At 51.1% G+C, this 18,509-nt stretch overlaps 1 protein-coding gene across 2 annotated transcripts in view; it reads left to right on the top strand.

The window, feature by feature from the left end:
- The window catches only part of LOC120510611 (SWI/SNF complex subunit SMARCC1-like), a 41,933-nt gene extending 26,078 nt beyond the window's left edge, over window positions 1–15,855 (top strand). For both annotated transcript variants that reach the window (XM_039726594.1, XM_039726595.1), the window contains 13 exons: window positions 421–490; window positions 1,693–1,768; window positions 3,166–3,291; window positions 3,653–3,771; window positions 4,304–4,428; window positions 5,098–5,157; window positions 5,777–5,814; window positions 6,777–6,898; window positions 8,097–8,168; window positions 12,036–12,149; window positions 13,037–13,183; window positions 14,089–14,207; window positions 15,784–15,855. In XM_039726594.1, coding sequence (XP_039582528.1) covers window positions 421–490; window positions 1,693–1,768; window positions 3,166–3,291; window positions 3,653–3,771; window positions 4,304–4,428; window positions 5,098–5,157; window positions 5,777–5,814; window positions 6,777–6,898; window positions 8,097–8,168; window positions 12,036–12,149; window positions 13,037–13,183; window positions 14,089–14,128 — 1,109 coding nt within the window. In that variant the 3' untranslated portion in view covers window positions 14,129–14,207; window positions 15,784–15,855. The remainder of the gene's footprint in view (window positions 1–420; window positions 491–1,692; window positions 1,769–3,165; window positions 3,292–3,652; window positions 3,772–4,303; window positions 4,429–5,097; window positions 5,158–5,776; window positions 5,815–6,776; window positions 6,899–8,096; window positions 8,169–12,035; window positions 12,150–13,036; window positions 13,184–14,088; window positions 14,208–15,783) is intronic.
- Window positions 15,856–18,509: the final 2,654 nt, after the last annotated feature.

The following is an 18,509-nucleotide window of genomic DNA, read 5'->3' as shown; positions in this document are numbered from 1 at the left end:
GCAGGTTCACATCCTCGGGGTTTCTCCTGTGATGCTTCTCTGGGCTCTGTAGTTGGGATTTGGGTTGCAGGGTTTGCTACTTGGGAGCTGCAGGGATGGATGGGATATTGGGAATTAGGAATTCCTGCCTGGGAGGGTGGGCAGGGCTGGCACAGGTGCCCAGAGCAGCTGTGGCTGCCCCTGGATCCCTGGCAGTGCCCAAGGCCAGGCTGGACAGGCCTTGGAGCAGCCTGGCACAGTGGGAGGTGTCCCTGCCATGGCAGAGGGGAATTGGGATGAGCTTTAAGGTCCTTTCTCCACTCAGGCCCCAGCAGACCTTTAGCAGAGGGGTTTGCAGTAACTTCCCTCTGCCTTGCTGTGGAAAAGTGAATTATTGTGCTTTTCCCTCCACATCTGACCTGGATCTCGTTCTCTCTGCAGATGAGTGGTTGAGACCTGTGATGAAAAAGGACAAGCAGGTGCTGGTACACTGGGGCTTTTTTCCAGACAGGTAAAGAAGGCTGGGGGAGAGCAAACCCTGAGTTTTAACTGTTTGTTGATGGAACAGTCTTGACCCCAATGTGCAGAGCTTGAAAAGAATGAACCATTGATTTAAAACTGCAGTATCCACATAATTTGTGGCACTGGCAGGTGGGTGAGGCTGGAGAAAGAATTCCTCTGCAGAGCCACAAGAAAGGTTGGAAATTGATTTTAAAGCTGGAATGAGCCTTTCCTTACATTTTAAAGGGAGAACTTCCAGTCACCTGGCTGAGCTCTGACAAAGATTTCACTCCAAGGGTGTCTTCAGTCAGGAAGTGACTTTGAGAAACCTGCCCTGTGCTCTTGGAACATGTTAAAATTCAATGTGGGTGCTGATAGGAACTTCACTGTATTTGCAATAACTGCTTTCTGAGCCCAGGCTGTGGAAGATCAATCAAAACATTGATAACCCAGTATTGACTGCTACTTAATTAACTTTTTCAGGCCACTGAAATCTGTTAACACAGCAAATTCCTAGGAACTCTTATCTCACATGGGGATCTCAGTGGAGGAGAGCAAACAGTAACCACACTGAAGTTTTTTATTCATACAGATGAAGAGCCTTTAAATATTTCTGTATTTCTATCAGTAGTCAGGTTTGTATTGGTGTTTTTAAACCAGGCACACACAAAACAGTATAAAGTATAAAATGCTGTGCACATCTTTCCTTGCACCTGACTCCTCCCTGTTCCTCAGCATCTGGTGTTGGTTACAAAGGACTGTGGCTTGTGCTGCTGCTCAGTGCAGTTTGTTAATAAATAGACTTTGGAGGGAATAATGTGAAAGAGTGAATATAAATAATGAGTGGTTTCTAGGGCAGAGTGCAGCTTCCTCCCTTCCAGGAATCCAGTAGCTCTTGCTTTGAAGTCACAAGAACAGAAAGAAGTGGATTCAATTAATGGCAGGCTTTGGTTGGGTGACTCAGAGCTGCCCCTGAACCTCTCCAGACTTGCACTTGAAGCTGGAGCTGGTTCCTTGAGAGGATTTTTAACTTTTAATGTGCATTAGATGCCCCGGGGCCCGCCCTGTGCCCAGTTCCTGTGGCACAAAGCAGGATTATTCCCTGTGGGAAGCCCTGCAGTCCCAGCAGTGAGGTCTGCACGTGCCAGAGCTGCTGGGAAACCATTCCTGGTGCTCCTGGTGCCTGAGCTGCTCTCTCCTGACCCTCCCCAGCTACGACACCTGGGTCCATGCCAGCGAAATCGAGGCGGAAATTGAGGACGCGCCGATCCCCGAGAAGCCCTGGAAGGTGAGTCTGGCTCAGGCCTGGCAGCTGGGCTGGGGCTGGCTCAGGCCCTGGAAGGTGAGTCTGGCTCAGGCCTGGCAGCTGGGCTGGGGCTGGCTCAGGCCTGGGTCTGGCTCAGGCCTGGGAGCTGGGCTGGGTCTGGCCTGGGAGCTGAGCTGGGTCTGGCCTGGGAGCTGAGCTGGGTCTGGTCTGGGAGCTGGGCTGGGTCTGGCTCAGGCCTGGGAGCTGAGCTGGGTCTGGCCTGGGAGCTGAGCTGGGTCTGGTCTGGGAGCTGGGCTGGGTCTGGCTCAGGCCCTGGAGGGAGCTGGGCTGGGTCTGGCTCAGGCCCTGGGAGCTGAGCTGGGTCTGGCTCAGGCCTGGGAGCTGAGCTGGGTCTGGCTCAGGCCCTGGAGGGAGCTGAGCTGGGTCTGGCTCAGGCCCTGGAGGGAGCTGAGCTGGGTCTGGCTCAGGCCCTGGAGGGAGCTGGGCTGGGTCTGGCTCAGGCCCTGGGGAGGAGAGGTGAGGTGAGTCTGGCTCAGGCCCTGGAGGGAGCTGAGCTGGGTCTGGCTCAGGCCTGGGAGCTGAGCTGGGTCTGGCTCAGGCCCTGGAGGGAGCTGGGCTGGGTCTGGCTCAGGCCTGGGAGCTGAGCTGGGTCTGGCTCAGGCCCTGGGGAGGAGAGGTGAGGTGAGTCTGGCTCAGGCCCTGGAGGGTGAGTCTGGCTCATTCCTTCCCAGGATTCCTGGGCTGGGGCTGTTGGCTGTTGCCCTGCTCTGGTTGTTCTGCACTCACTGTGTTCCCCTGGCCATGTTCTGGGTGTGCTCCTGGAGTCACAGCAGCCCAGGCTGAAAGGACCCTGGAGTCTGGTCAAACACCTGTAACTCACTGGAAAACAGCATTTTGGGGTATAAACCTTACTAGGAATTGTCAGAGAGAATTGTGTGAAGTATTAACAAATTGTATAAATTACTGTAAAGCACCAGAAGTTTTCTCAGGTGTGTAAACCAACCTCTCTGAAGATGGGTGTTATAATCCTGACAGTTGGTTTTGTCCCCCCAGGGAATGGCCAACTCTCCCTCACTTTTTGGTGTTAGTGGCACACCTGCCAAGGGGATGTGTGTATTTAGGAGGTTTTAATGGCAATTCTCAGCATCCAAAGAGCACTGGTAACTCAGAACTGCTGTCCCAGCTCTCAGAACTGACCTCCCACTCCAGGAGGCCTGAAAGTGCTTGAGGAGCAGAGGTTGGGTTCTGAGTCCTGCTCATCCTTTGTGGCCCTGTGACACTGCCAGGAGTGTGTGAAACCAGAGGGATTGGGACATTCAGACCTGGTGAAGCTCCAGGGATGTCCCCAATCCTGGGAGGTCTCTCATGGAGTTATTTCTCCCCAAGGCGTCAGCCTGTCCCTGTCTCCTGTCGTGCAGGTTCATGCCAAGTGGATTCTGGACACGGATGTGTTCAATGAGTGGATGAATGAGGAGGATTATGAGGTGGATGAGAACAGGAAATCCGTGAGCTTTCGCCAGAGGATCTCCATGAAGAATGAGGAGGTGGGTGGGGGCCTGCAGGGACAGCAATGTCCTTTACCTCTGCATGCACAGAGCTGGAAAAGGAAGGGATCCAGGCAGAGCTCAGAGCTCTTTCCAGGCCCTAAAGGGGCTCCAGGAGAGCTGGAGAGGGACTGGGACAAGGCCTGGAGGGACAGGACACAGGGAATGGCTCCCACTGCCAGAGGGCAGGTTGGTATGGATGGGATGTTGGGAATTGGGAATTCCTGGCTGGGAGGGTGGGCAGGCCCTGGCACAGGGTGCCCAGAGCAGCTGTGGTGTCCTGTTCTGGGGTGGGTTAAGGAAGGGTGCAGCTCTGCAGTGGGGGAATCTGGGGGTAACTCCAAGCTCTGCTCCCCCCCAGCCCGTGCGGAGCCCTGAGAGGAGGGACAGGAAAGCAGCAGCCAGCACCAGGAAGAGGAAACACTCCCCCTCTCCACCCCCCACTCCTGTGGAGTCCAGGAAAAAGACAGGGAAGAAAGGGTGAGTGTCTGCAGGTGTCCAGAGGCCTGGAGTTTGAGGTGAAAAGAAATGAGGAAAAGAAATTCAAGAAATGCTTATGGGGAGAGCTCTGTGACCTGGGGCTCTGGAATTATTTCTGGCTAGGCTTGAGGGATTGTTCCTGAGCAGTTTGTGCAATTCCTTATTCTACCAATATTTTACCCAAATAAAAACTTAATTACTGTTAATTAAATAGTAATTAGGAAGTTTTTAATAGTAATTAAAAACCTAATTAGTAACTATGGGTTATTATGTGTGGGTATGGAGGGGAGCACTTCAAAGCTAAAAATTCGGGTCTTGTTTATGGACCTAATAAGACAAAACAGGAATTTCATCAAGAATGAGTTGATAATCTGAATTCCTCCTTCCAAGTGTAGAGCCTGAGTTGGGGTCTGTGAGGAGATGTGGTTCTGCCTGTTCCCAGAGTGGTTTCAGGAGGGCTTGACCCTCCTGTCCTGGCACTGAGCTCTGCCCAGGAGCATCTGGCACAGCCCCTGTGTCTGCTGTGTTCCAGGCAAGCAGCTCTCTATGGCAAAAGGAGGGGGCAGAAGGAAGAGGATGAGCAGGAGGATCTCACCAAGGACATGGAGGATCCCACCCCAGTACCCAACATAGAAGAAGTGGTACTTCCCAAAAATGGTAAAATATGGGAACACTTTGGGCTCTTTGCATGTTAGAGATTGAACTGAATTAAAATTGTGTCTATATTTTGTCACATCTTTGAAGTACTCCATGGCCATGGGGTAGGTGGTCTCTGCCCATAAATTTATCTAGTCAGGCATGTAACAGCTGAAAAGGGCAGCAGTGTCACCTCCTTTTGCCCTTTCAAAATACAAAGCTACATTTATAAAAGACACTTTTAAAAATAGATTTACAGCAATCTGCTTAAATGTTTCATTTCACTGGGTCATGTTGGGGGAAATGGAGTTTTCTGGAGCAAAGTATTTCCCTGCCAAGCCCCCAGAAGAAGGATGTTTAATGAGTGGAAAATGTGCTAGTGTCAAGTGGTTTTAGTCCCTTTCAGGGAAGTGTTGATGTGGGCAATAATAATTCTGGGAAAAGGAATTCCTTCAGCATCCCTGGCAGCAGATAATTTTGGGAGTCTCTCCGTTTGGGTGTTCCTTGGTGTGGGTTTGCACTGAAGCCTGGTGGGTGCTGGGCAGGTGGGGAGGAGCTGGGAATGCAGGGCAATGGGACAAACGGGCCCTTGTGCTGCTGTGTGAACTCCTGAACTGCAGCCAGAGCCCGGGGAAACGAGGCCAGGCTGCAGAGCTGCTGTCTCTGCTCTCATCACTCCTGTTCTTGCAGTGAACCCAAAGAAGGACAGTGAGAACACGCCCGTGAAAGGAGGAACCGTGGCAGACCTGGGTAAAGCCCCTGCACCCCCAGCCTCAATCCTGCTTGCAGTCAATGTTTTTTAATCTATCTTAAGTATTTCTAAATCTCTCAATTTAAAAAGCAATCTCTACCTCTGCTATTTTATTGAATTAATTAATATTTCATACACATTCAAGTTCCAGTGTACCAGCTCTTCACTGCAAAACTGGTCCCTCATAGGCTATTGTTATTTTTATTTTTTTAACATGACATACGAGCTCTTTTCTAGCAGATTTTTTTTTTTTACTGGGAATCAGGGTAAATCACATGTTCCCTGAGCTTTGCTGAGCCTTGACATGAGATACAAACTCATATCCCCCATCTTATTATACAGAAGTCACCTAGGACACTGGGAAAGGAAGTAATTAATTATGGATTCTGAAGTGTTGAGAAATTCTAATTATCCTTCCTCTGTTCTTACCTGTTCCCTGGTCTGGGATAGGTAAAGGTGTAATTGTTTTAGTGATGTGGGATCCACTTTGTTTCCCTCTTCCCTTCCCTTCCCAAAGGAATTAAATGTCCTTTCCAGTTAAACAGTTATGTTGCTGGAAAGGCTCCTGAGCACTTAAATGAGTTTATTGGTGTAATTCTCAATGTTTTTATCTTTCAGATGAGCAGGATGAGGAGACAGTGGCTACTGGAGGAAAGGTAACAGCACCTGCTGCTTCCTACATTTGGTAACAACTGAGATTGTACAATCCCAGATGGTTTGGCTGGAGGGGACCTTAAAAAACACCCAGTGCCACCCCTGCCACTGTCCCAGGCTGCTCCAGCCCTGTCCAGCCTGGCCTTGGGCACTGCCAGGGATCCAGGGGCAGCCACAGCTGCTCTGGGAATTCCATCCCAGCCCCGCCCCAGGAAGAATTCCTCCCCAGTATCCAACCCTGCCCTTTCTCCTCGAAGTCATTCCCTGTGTCCTGTCAAGGTCTTAATCTCACCTTCAGTAACTTCACCTGAACTCATTTTGCAGTGATCTGTGAGATTAAATCAGTTACTGACAGGACTGAGGGTTTGTTATTACAGAACTCTCCAGATTCTGTGGATGATTGGTATTTTTAAATCTGGTGTATTGAAAAGGAGACAGATGCCGAGTATTTTCCAAGAGGCATTTTTCAGATGAGAGGTTTTGCTTTGGTTTTTCAGTTTTAGAACTAAATCTAAACCCTGCTTTGGCTGCCTGATCATTTCAGTAGAGCTGCAGGGGTAGTTTCTGTATTGAATTGCATTTCTGGCGTGCCAGGCACTATTTTTAACAGATGTCAGATCACTGAGTGTGTTCAGAGTGATACCTTGTTGTCTTTGGGGGGAGCTCAGTCCCAGATAAAGATCCACTATTGACACCAGTGACTCCTCAGGGCCTGCCTGTGGGCCTTGGCTATTTTTAACATGGCTCAAACAACACCCGAGGTGTTTTGTACACTTCTTGAAGTACCCTGACCCTGTTTTGCTGCCTCCCCTGTGCCCTCCTCACCACCAGCGTGGCTCAGGAGCTGGCACTTGAGATGCAGGACAACAGCTGATGACAGGAGAGCCCCAAAGCTGTCCCTGCTTTGGGGGTGTCACGGTGTGTGTGTGCTGGCCTCAGCCTGCTGTGTCCCCCTGTGCCCCAGGAGGACGAGGACCCCAACAAGGGCGACCAGAGCCGCTCCCTGGACGCGGGGGAGGACAATGTCACCGAGCAGACCAACCACATCATCATCCCCAGCTACGCCTCCTGGTTCGACTACAACTGGTGAGGGGCTGCCCACGGGGGGTTCCCTGGCCTGCTGGCTGCTCTGCCTGTCCTGTGCCCCTGTGACATCTCGTGTGGGGAGGCAGTCAGGTGCACACACCACGCTCACCACGGCCAGCTCAGCCAGGAGAGGCAGCAGGGCCTTCTCGGGGTCAGCTCCAGAGAGGTTTGTTTCAGCACACCAAAGGGAAATCAGGGCCCAAAGGCCTGGCCGTGTGCTGTGCTGAGTGGGAGGGCACAGGGGTGGCTTCAGGGGACATGGGGCCAGCCACCAGGGGTGCCACAACCAAGGACGGAACAGGGAAAGGAGAAGCCAACAGAATTTGGGGCATGTGGGGAAGGGTCTGGAGTGGTTCATGGGGTTGTGCAAATCTCCGTGGGGAAGTCTTCTCCTTCAGCCTGGGTGGGGAAAACTATGGGAAATTCTTCCATGGGGGTTTCCCTGAGGGGGAAGGATTCAGAGGATTCCACAGCAGCCCTGGGGTTCTGTCTGAGGAGGAAGGATTCAGGGGATTCCACAGCAGCCCTGGGGCTTTCCTTGAAGGGGAAGGATTCAGAGGATTCCACAGCAGCAGCCCTCGGGATTTCCCTGAAGAGGGAAGGATTCAGAGGATTCCAAGCAGCCCTGGGGTTCTGTCTGAGGAGGAAGGATTCAGGGGATTCCACAGCAGCCCTGGGGCTTTCCTTGAAGGGGAAGGATTCAGAGGATTCCACAGCAGCCCTCGGGATTTCTGTGAGGAGGAAGGATTCAGAGGATTCCACAGCAGCCCTGGGGTTCTGTCTGAGGAGGAAGGATTCAGAGGATTCCACAGGCCAGGCTTCACTTGGTTTTGTTTTCTCACCAATCAGCCTGGGAGCTGAAGGAAGTGACTCTTGTTTAGGTCTGGTTCCATGTTTTGTGCTGAAATCAATCTGGCCCTTGTCAGGGGTTGGGAGTGAGGAAGAGGATTTCAAACAGGTTTTGCATACATTGATTTCCCTCTAATTCCCACCTCCATTCCTTTCTCTCTTTTACTTCTCTAGTCGTTGTCTGCCCATTCTGTGTTTGTCTCTACTGCTGAAAGCCTTTATGTTTTGCTTCAGAACTTGATTTTGAGGAGAAGTCACTGATTCTAGAGGGAGGACATTTGTTGCAGCCTGGAATCCTCTTGGGGTCAGGGCTGTTTCAGGATCTGACACCTGAACTGTTTTGTTGCAGCATCCACGTGATTGAACGTCGTGCACTTCCAGAGTTCTTCAATGGGAAAAACAAGTCCAAGACTCCAGAAATGTGAGTGAAACCTTGGAGTGTGGGCAGTGACAGTGTGGCTGGATAAAGGAGCTTCCCATCCCAGAAATCCTGTGGCCACAGCTGGGTGTGTGAGAGGCTGATACTTCCTGTAGGGCCTGAAGGAGAGACAGAGCCACTGACAGTGTGTGTACATTGCTGTGGTAGGGATAAAAGTTTAAACACCAAAGTGATATTTACCCCAGGTGAAATAAAACTGCTTTCCCCCAAGTAATACTGGAACAAATTCTCCAACTCCTGTGTGGTACAAGGTGTGATCAACTTCCAAAGTCATGTTAAAATGTCATGAAAGGGTAGAAGTGGAACAATCCTGCTTATTCCTCCCTCTCTCCTCATGCCATGCTCTATTTCTGTATTTGGTGTGTTGTAGATCCTGTCTCAGGCTGTGGAGTGAATTCTCTGTTCTGAGTTTGGTTATTCAGAGTGATCTTGAAAGGCCATGGATAAAGGAAGGATGGTCAAAGGCTTTGAACAATATGCTTGTTTCTATTAAAATGATGCCAAACCTGAGATTTCACACACAAAAATCCTGGGTTTGGACACACTAGAGTGTGCTGAAGTAATACTGGAACAAATTCTCCAACTCCTGTGTGGTACAAGGTGTGATCAACTTCCAAAGTCATGTTAAAATGTCATGAAAGGGTAGAAGTGGAACAATCCTGCTTATTCCTCCCTCTCTCCTCATGCCATGCTCTATTTCTGTATTTGGTGTGTTGTAGATCCTGTCTCAGGCTGTGGAGTGAATTCTCTGTTCTGAGTTTGGTTATTCAGAGTGATCTTGAAAGGCCATGGATAAAGGAAGGATGGTCAAAGGCTTTGAACAATATGCTTGTTTCTATTAAAATGATGCCAAACCTGAGATTTCACACACAAAAATCCTGGGTTTGGACACACCAGAGTGAGGCAGTGGGACTGGCCTGGTTGGGTCACTTTGTCCTGGTGTCAAATCTTGGCTTGGTTCCAAAGCTGCTTTTGGGGATTTTAGAAGGTGGCTTTTCAACCAAGTACTACAGGAAGTGTTTGAGGTGTCTCCTCATTGTCCTGATGTCATCTGGGCCCTTCATTGCCCATACACAGCATTCCATGGGATCCCAGAATGGTTTGGGCTATCCCAGACCTTAAAAAACACCCAGTGCCACCCCTGCCATGGCAGGGACACCTCCCACTGTCCCAGGCTGTTCCCAGCCCTGTCCAGCCTGGCCTTGGGCACTGCCAGGGATCCAGGGGCAGCCACAGCTGCTCTGGGAATTCCATCCCAGCCAGGAATTCCCAATTCCCAATCTCCCATCCATCCCTGCCCTCTGGCAGTGGGAGCCATTCCCTGTGTCCTGTCCCTCCATCCTTGTCCCCAGTCCCTCTCCAGCTCTCCTGGAGCCCCTTCAGGCCCTGCCAGGGGCTCTGAGCTCTCCCTGGAGCTTCTCCTCTCCAGGGGAACATTCCCAGCTCTCCCAGGCTGGAGAGGAGAATCCCTGCAGGGTTTGTCCTTGTGCTGGAATCTCCCACCTCAGGTGTGGCTGCTGGTCTGTGATGCTTTGGGTCTGATAAAGAAACAGCAATTGGGGACTGTCCTTTCTCTTGGTGGTGTGGTGGTGGTTGTGCCCTGCCCCAGGAGGCCCCTGGGGTGCAGCCAGGCTGTCCCTGGGCCTGTGCCAGGGCAGAAACAGCTCAGGCTGGAATGGAGCAGGTTCTGGCTGGAGAAAAGGGGAGTTTTGAGCTCTGAACAAGATGAGGCACTGGGATGGGGCTTTGGGAAGCTGGGATTGCTCCTCCTTGGAGTCTTTCAGGCCTGCCTGGACAAAGCCCTAAGAAACCTGGTGACAATTCATGGCTTGAGCAGGAGCTTGGCTCAGACACCCCAAGGATTCCCAGTCCTTGGTGTGTCCTCCCAGCCTCTCTGCAGTGTGAGTGCAGAGGAAGCACAGCTGCACCCCAGAGCCCCAGCAGGGCTTGGGGACAAGGGGCTCTGAAGATCTCTTGTTCCACTGCCTGCCATTCCAAAATGGCTTTGTTCCAAGGCTCATCCAACACTGCCTCTGTTCCAGCAGTTTTGCTGCCCGGGAAATTGTAGTTTGGGGGTTTGTCAGGGTGAGAGGCAGCAGACAGCTGCAGTGTGGAAGGAGTGTTCCTCTCCTGGATCTGTGGGCCCTGTGATTGTCACTGCAGGCCCAGGTGCCCTTCTGCAGCTGGCATCCCAAATCAGTGCTCCTGCTGCTCCTCCCTGGGCTGCCACTGCTCTCTGCCTGCCATGGAAGCAGCCTGGGGACTCCTGCCAGTCCTCCTGTCATCCTGGAGATCTCATTGTGGTGCCATTTTGGGGTTGTAGGAGCTGCACGTGGTCCTGGCTCTGTGTTTTCTTTTGAGATCAAAGAGGAACATCCCTCTGAGTGGGGATGAGTGGCCTCCAGCTGAGTGTTCAGGCCAGAACATGGTGCTGGAGGAGCTCACACAGGTTCATCCTTGTGACAGCAGTGCCTGGGGTAGGCCCTGGGCAAAGGGATTCAGCTAAATCCTGCTTGACTTCTCACTGCTGACAGGTCATGGCTCAAAACCATCTCCCTTCAGAACCAACCTGGGAATGTTTCTGTCTTGGGCTTCTCCCTCCACCTCATGCTGTGACCTTTGCTAATAAATACCAATTCCTGCAGCCAAGACCTGTTCCTGGGCAGGTTCTTCCCCTCCTCCCCTGGAGCATTCAGAAATGTTCTCAGTATTCCTCTCTGCAAGAAGCTCCTTTTTGTTTCTTGCCTCCCAAGCATCCCACATGGAGCCAAACACCTACTCCAGCAATTTTCTTCCAGCCAGTTGCACATATGATCTGGTCAGGAGGAAGATGTGGGATTTTGGCAGGGACATGTGCTTGCAGCATCTGCCTGCTCAGGCCTTGCCTGGATGATTTATATTTTTGGTTCCCAGCTGCTTCACATACTGCATGTGAAACATTCCCCCCTGGAATTTTCCAAAGGCAGAAATCTGCTTTAAAACCACTGTTTTTCCACAGCTTTGCATTGGATGCTCACTAAACAGAATCCTGCAATAATTTGGGTAGAAAAGGACCATAAAGCTCATCTCACTCCACCTACCTGCCATGGGCAGGGGCACCTTCCATAGTCCAGGTTGCTCCAAGCCCCATCCAGCCTGGATGGTGCCAACCTGTCTGTGGCAGATTGGGTTTGTTCCCTCTAAAGAGCAGGGCTATCAATAATTTTATGACAGGTTATTTTCTTCAGCATAATTTGTATTAGGAAGCATCAGTATATTCCAGAATCTTACTGAAATGGGGGAATCTCTGAGGGATTGTTTCTGCTCCAGCTGTTCCCAGCTGTGCTGGCTCTGGATTCTTGTCCTCTGCTTTTCAAAGGTTTTTTCTTCTCCCTGTTCTCCAGCCTTTCCTGCCTCATCCCTTCATCCATTAAAAACTCCACATGCAGCCACAGCAGTGTTCCATTCACTTCTGCTTTTCTGTGCAGCTTTTTTCCTTCACACAGGGGTGCAGAAGGATTATTTATCCTGCTCCTGTGTGAAGAGCAGACACCGTTCTTCTCCTCCTGCAGCTTCTATTCTGTTGTGGGAACATTTGATCAGTGACCAAGTTCCAACAGATAATTGTGTGATTTACAATTTCAACATGTTTCCATGTGCTGCTACTCCAAACACAGGAGAAAATCCAGAGTGAAAGAGTTTGGAAGAATGTGAATTCCCCTTAGCTGTTGGTTCTGAAATTGCACCAACAAAAGAGATCTGTTGGTGTTTCCTGGTCAGAGACGGGTGTTTGTGGGGGTGAGTGTTGAAATGCCTGCCCTGGGCTGTGGGGGAGCTCAGGGGACAGAGCTGGTGGCCTTTGTGTTGCAGATACCTGGCCTACAGGAACTTCATGATCGACACGTACCGCCTGAACCCGCAGGAGTACCTGACCAGCACAGCCTGCAGGAGGAACCTCACCGGGGACGTCTGTGCTGTCATGAGGTGACAGCCTGGCCTCTGGGGGCCTTTGGGGGCCTTTGGGGGCCTTTGGGGGCTGGGCCTTTGGGGGCTGCAGCTGCTGGGCATTTCCAGGCATCAGCAGCATCGTGGAATAACTGAGGGTGGAAAAGCCCTTCACAGACTGAGCCCAGCCCGTGCCCTATCCCCAGCCCAGAGTAACATCCAGGCCTTCCTTGAACAACTCTAGGTCACTTTTCTGGGCAGCCCCTGCCAAGGCCTGAGCATCCTTTGCATGGGGAAATCCCTGCTGTGCCCAGCCTGAGGCCGTTCCCTCTGCTCCTGTCCCTGTTCCCTGGAGCACAGCCCGATTCCCCCAGCTGTCCCCTCCTGGCAGGAGCTGTGCAGAGCCACAAGGTCCCCCCTGATCCCCCTTTTCTCCAGGCTGAGCCCCTTCCCAGCTCCCTGAGCCCCTCCTGGGGCTCCAGCCCCTTCCCAGCTCCATTCCCTGGACACACTCCAGCCCCTCAGGGTTTATCTTTGGGGCCCAGAGGCAGGAGCTGTGCAGAGCCACAAGGTCCCCCCTGAGCCCCCTTTTCTCCAGGCTGAGCCCTTCCAGCTCCCTCAGCCCCTCCTGGGGCTCCAGCCCCTTCCCAGCTCCATTCCCTGGACATTCTCCAGCCCTTCAGGGTTTATCTTTGGGGCCCAGGACTGGACTCAGTCAGGCTTTGGTTTCTCCATCACTCTGCAGTGCCCTCAGGTGTGCACAGAGCTCCTGCTCTGGGATTTGTTTTGCTCTTTGGGATTAATGAAGGACTAGAGGAGCTCCTGGGTCTGGATTTGATCCAGCAACATCAGCTCTTTGTCCCCTCCCACATGAAGCACAATCAAACCTTTGGTGGCCAAGGCTGCATCTGTCCTGTTTTTCCCAGGGTCCACGCCTTCCTGGAGCAGTGGGGGCTCATCAACTACCAGGTGGATCCCGAGAGCCGCCCCATGGCCATGGGGCCCCCCCCGACCCCCCACTTCAACGTGCTGGCCGACACCCCCTCGGGGCTGATGCCGCTGCACATCCGCACTGCCTGCCCAGCTGGGGTAATGTCCCCTTCCTGCCTGCCCAGCTGGGGTAATGTCCCCTTCCTGCCTGCCCAGCTGGGGAATGTCCCCTTCCTGTCTGCCCAGATGGGGAATGTCCCCTTCCTGCCTGCCCAGCTGGGGAATGTCCCTTGCTGAGCAGCTGGGGAAAATGTCCCCTTCGTGCCTGAGCAGCTGGGGAAAATGTCCCCTTCCTGCCTGAGCAGCTGGGGGAAGTGTCCCCTTGTTGAGCAGCTGAGAGAAGTGTCCCCTTCCTGCCTGCCCAGCTGGGGTAATGTCCCCCTTGCTGGGCAGCTGGGGTAATGTCCCCTTCCTGCCTGCGGGCCCCGGGGCTGCCTCCCACAGCCAGGGGCAGAGCCCAGCTGGGGAACGTCCCCTTCCTGCCTGCCCAGCTGGGGAATGTCCGGCTGGGGGAAACGTCCCGTTGTTGAGCAGCTGAGAGAAGTGTCCCCTTCCTGCCTGCCCAGCTGGGGAAATGTCCCCCTTGCTGTGAGCTGGGGGAAATGTCCCCCTTGCTGCCTAGCTGGGGGAAATGTCCCCTTGCTGGGCAGCTGGGGTAATGTCCCCTTCCTGCCTGCCCAGCTGGGGGAAGTGCCCCCCTTGCTGCCCAGCTGGGCCCAGCATCCAAGGCAGTTCTGTGCAGAACCACTCACACATTGCTCAGACAGTCCCCTTCCTGCCTGCCCAGCTGGGGAAATGTCCCCTGCCTGACAGCTGGGCTCAGCTCCACGGCAGTTCTGTGCAGAACCACTCACACATTGCTCAGACATTTGTTTTAGTGTCTTTGGCTTGTGTGCAGCTTCTCTGTCCGGTCCATGTTCTGTTGAGTGTTGGTCTGAAAACCTTGGATAACTTTGTATTCCTGCCCCTCTCCCCTGTAATGTTTGTTCCCAGGTTCCAGCTGCCCAGCAGATGCTGAGCTTCCCTGAGAAGAACAAGGAGAAGCCAACTGACCTGCAGAACTTTGGCCTTCGCACAGACATCTACTCCAAAAAGACTCTGGCCAAGGCAAGTGTCCCCTCCAGCTCCCAGTGAGCTTTGTTGTTCCTCAGGTGTCCCCCACTCTGTGTCCCTGAGGTAACTTGTGTTGCTCCTCCACTCCTGCTCTGGGTGTCTTCCATCCCTGTGCAGGACACTGCGCTGGGAGGCTGTGCTGGAATTCTGATTTCGTGGGAATAAAGACATGGACAGCTTCCCAGAGCAGTCCACACTGTCAGCCTCAGATGCCAAGCTCGCTGTGTTCCTGCATGTCCTGCTGGAATGGCTCAGCATCAGCAAACCATCCAAGGGTTCAGGACACAGAGATTCCAGCAGGATCTCAGCCTCTCCTGGTCCCAGGCTGGCAGACAGGGACCCCAGTTCCCACTGGTTGGTGTCCTGGGGGCTTCTGGGCACTGTCATTGCAGAGTGTCACACAGGGTAATGAAACTTGGGAGGCATCTTTGCAGTGGTGTGTTGATTCCACAGCCTCCTGCTTTTCCCTGCCCCCTGTGTGTCCCTGGAGGTGCTGTGGGAGTGCCAGGGTACCTCAGCACAGCCTCCAGTGGGAACTGGGACTCTCCAGAGCTGGCTATTGCCCCTCCGTGGGTGGCACCAGGCTAATTCTGTGCCATTGGTTCATTGTCCTCAGAGGTCACTGTAAAAAACAACTATTTACCACTTCAGACCATCCTTTAAAAACCCCACAAACCCAAACCAGATCTGGAGGTATTTTTATAAAGCTGGGTCCATCTCACATTTCATGGATTGACTTTTTCACTTGTTAAGAGGTATAAATGCTCTCCAAATTGATAAATGTGTTGCTGGTTCTGGGCTCAGGCTCTGTTTACAGGGGCTGTGAACTGGAGCAGGTTTGTTGGCAGATTGCCCTGTTTGGTTTCTGTGTGCTGGGGCTTTTGGCTGTGGAGAGCAGCAGTTGGGTGACTCACATTGATTAATGTTCTGTGTGGGTTAATGAGCTGTTTGAAATGCATCTGGAGATAACATTTATTATCCTAAATAGCCTCTTCCTCTCAGTCTAGCACAGAGCCATCCAGTGGTGCTGATGTTCCTTAGGAGCTGTCAGGGTGTCACGGGAGGGGAAGCTCCACCAGGAATTTGGAACTTTTATCCCATCTGAGCAGTTTACCACGAGGGGCAGATTTGGGAGCAGCAGATAATCCTGTTGGAATTACTCTGCCTTCTCACACAGCTCATCCCCCTGTAAAGAATTATTTCTCTACTGAGTGACTGATGAACTTGGAGATAAATTAACTTATTTTGGACCAGCCCAGCCCACTCTGCCTCCAGCACTCAGAGGGGGTTTATTATTCAGGAAACCCCTCTCTGCTGTGTGTGCAGGCACAGATCAATGTGAGAAGAAGGTGCAGATCCCTTTGCTTCTCTCAGAAGGTGTGGTGTGATGTGACCCCCAGCTGTGCCTTCACTTCATGGACCCCTGCATGGGCTGACCAGCTAGAGGGGGGAGGTTGGAGTGGATCAAATCACAGCTTCTTCCCCTTTCCTACTCAGTGTTTTCTCCTACAAGGTTTTCTGTAAGAAGTCCTCTGTTTCACCTTTTTTTTTCCCCTCCTGTCTTTTGTAGAGTAAAGGTGCAAGTGCTGGCAGAGAATGGACAGAGCAGGAGACACTGCTGCTGTTAGAGGTGAGTTCATGAGCCAAGCCAAGAGGGGCAGGTCAGGCTTTAAAAATCCACAATTTTTTAGAGTTAGATGACAGCTGCCATCATGGCTACAAGAGTGTTGCTACCAAAAAGAGATGGCAGGAGCATCTCTGTGAGAGAGGGGCTGCCTGTGTCTGAGGGTTGCTTCTAATTTGGACCTGCAAGCCAGAAATGAAGCATTTAGGAGTTTGTGTTAGTCAGGAGCAGGTTTTGCAGTGCAGGAGCAGCAGATAATCCTGTTGGAATTACTCTGCCTTCTCACAAGCTCATCCCCCTGTAAAGAATTATTTCTCTACTGAGTGACTGATGAACTTGGAGATAAATTAACTTATTTTGGACAAGCCCAGCCCACTCTGCCTCCAGCACTCAGAGGGGGTTTGTTATTCAGGAAACCCCTCTCTGCTGTGTGTGCAGGCACAGATCAATGTGAGAAGAAGGTGCAGATCCCTTTGCTTCTCTCAGAAGGTGTGGTGTGATGTGACCCCCAGCTGTGCCTTCACTTCATGGACCCCTGCATGGGCTGACCAGCTAGAGGGGGGAGGTTGGAGTGGATCAAATCACAGCTTCTTCCCCTTTCCTACTCAGTGTTTTCTCCTACAAGGTTTTCTGTAAGAAGTCCTCTGTTTCACCTTTTTTTTCCCCCTCCTGTCTTTTGTAGAGTAAAGGTGCAAGTGCTGGCAGAGAATGGACAGAGCAGGAGACACTGCTGCTGTTAGAGGTGAGTTCATGAGCCAAGCCAAAGGGCAGGAAACCAAGCCAGGAGGGGTAGGTCATAAAAATCCACAATTTTTTAGAGTTAGATGACAGCTGCCATCATGGCTACAAGAGTGTTGCTACCAAAAAGAGATGGCAGGAGCATCTCTGTGAGAGAGGGGCTGCCTGTGTCTGAGGGTTGCTTCTAATTTGGACCTGCAAGCCAGAAATGAAGCATTTAGGAGTTTGTGTTAGTCAGGAGCAGGTTTTGCAGTGCAGAGAGGTGCTTTCATTCAGCAGGACTCACTGACAGTGTGAAATGATGTCACTAATTCAAACCGTGGTAAATATTCAGGTAAAGGTTTACCTGGCACTCAGATGGATAAATTCTTGGGAGTCTTGATTTCCAAGCCATGCCACAGCCTAGGGAAAGAGCTCATTTTGGAAGCTGAAGTGGTTGAGAAACAGCTGAGGCCACGGAGAAGGCAAGTTCTTTGGAAGCTCCTTCATCCCATCTGTCTCCTCCTTGGGGTGTTCTTTGAGCTTTTTCTGGAAGTCTACAAAAAAAATCCCTGAGATCCTTCCATGAGGTGCCTTATGGTGCAGGCTGGTGTCCCCAGGTGGCTTCCAGTGAAGCTCTGGAGCACATGGGGACGGGTGGAATTGGAATTGCAGTGGGGATGGAACCCTCAGAGGAGCTGCAGAGGGTTCTGGGCTCTCACATCAGGGCAGATGTTTTCTCTTTGCCTCAGCAGAAGAATCTCAGTGGTCTGAAATAATTTGAAGTGCTTCCACTTCCTGCAAAGACAAGATCTTCTCCCCATCTTTGCTTTCACAGGAACATTTTCCTGATGCAGAGACTTCATGGCTGATTTCTTTCTTTTAAAGTAATTCAGAGTTCTGAGAACGGCAGTTTAGGGCTCTGTTTTTGTTGGGTTTTATTTGCAGAGCTCAGAGCAAACTGCAATTGCCTGGTTGTTTCAGCTTTTTTGTCTTCCCATGTGTCAATAAACCCATTGAAAAGTTAATTTCCTGGGGAAAAGCCTGGAGGATGGACCTGTGTCAGTGCCAAATGAGCAGCTGTGATTCAGTCTTCACACATATGGAGTGTGGTCATCAAACAGCCAAAATCTCCCATTTTTTCCTCTTTATTTTAGGTTGATATTCACTGTTTAGCCAATACTTTTCTATTGGCACATGGAAAAATTTTGCTTATGGGGTGTAAACAGCTGTTTTCCATGGCATTCTTGTAAGGAAAAACAAGGCTAATGCCTTGATATACTGACTTCTTTCCTTTTTTATTTATTTAAATATATTATTGTAATATTTAATATTAATAGTACTGTTATTTAAAATTCATTGGTTTGTATGTTTTTAGCTTATGGTCATACACTGCATGTTGTAGCCCAATTAAATAATCCAGTGACATATTCTATGTTTAAAACAAACCAAACCCACTCTAAATCTTGAGATTGCAATTCTGTTTAATGAGTTTAAATTAATAATGTTTTTGTTCCTCCTTTTTCATGGACTTGCTCCATGAATAAATCAGTAAAGAGTATATCAGTTCAAGCATAAGTAATTCAGCTGTAACAAGCCAGCTCAGTCCAATTAAATCCTCAGGGTAGCTTTGGGCAAATAGATAGGCAGCGAAGTTCCAAATAATAAATCATATCTGAAATATAATTATTGGCCTTCTGCCTGTTGACTGAATAATTTGGGGGAGGAAATAGAGTTTTCCTCCCCAAAGCAGCCTCCCTGCACAGCCCTGTCCGTGTCCCCACGGCTCAGGCAGAGTTAAATGCATTTTCAGCTATTTTTAGGAAGGACATTTATTGCGAGCGAGGGTTTGTCTGGCAGGAAAACAACAGACGGGCAAGGAGGAGGAGCAGAAAGCAGAAATTTGGGGGTTGAGAAGCAGAGCTGATCTCATGTGCCAGTGGGGTTAAAAATGG

The sequence above is a fragment of the Passer montanus genome, unplaced genomic scaffold (assembly GCF_014805655.1).
Source record: "Passer montanus isolate IOZ18808 unplaced genomic scaffold, ASM1480565v1 scaffold59, whole genome shotgun sequence".
In the NCBI taxonomy this organism is placed as follows: domain Eukaryota; kingdom Metazoa; phylum Chordata; class Aves; order Passeriformes; family Passeridae; genus Passer; species Passer montanus.
Note: the sequence above shows the minus strand (reverse complement) of the source record. Positions and strands in the feature narration are given on the sequence as shown.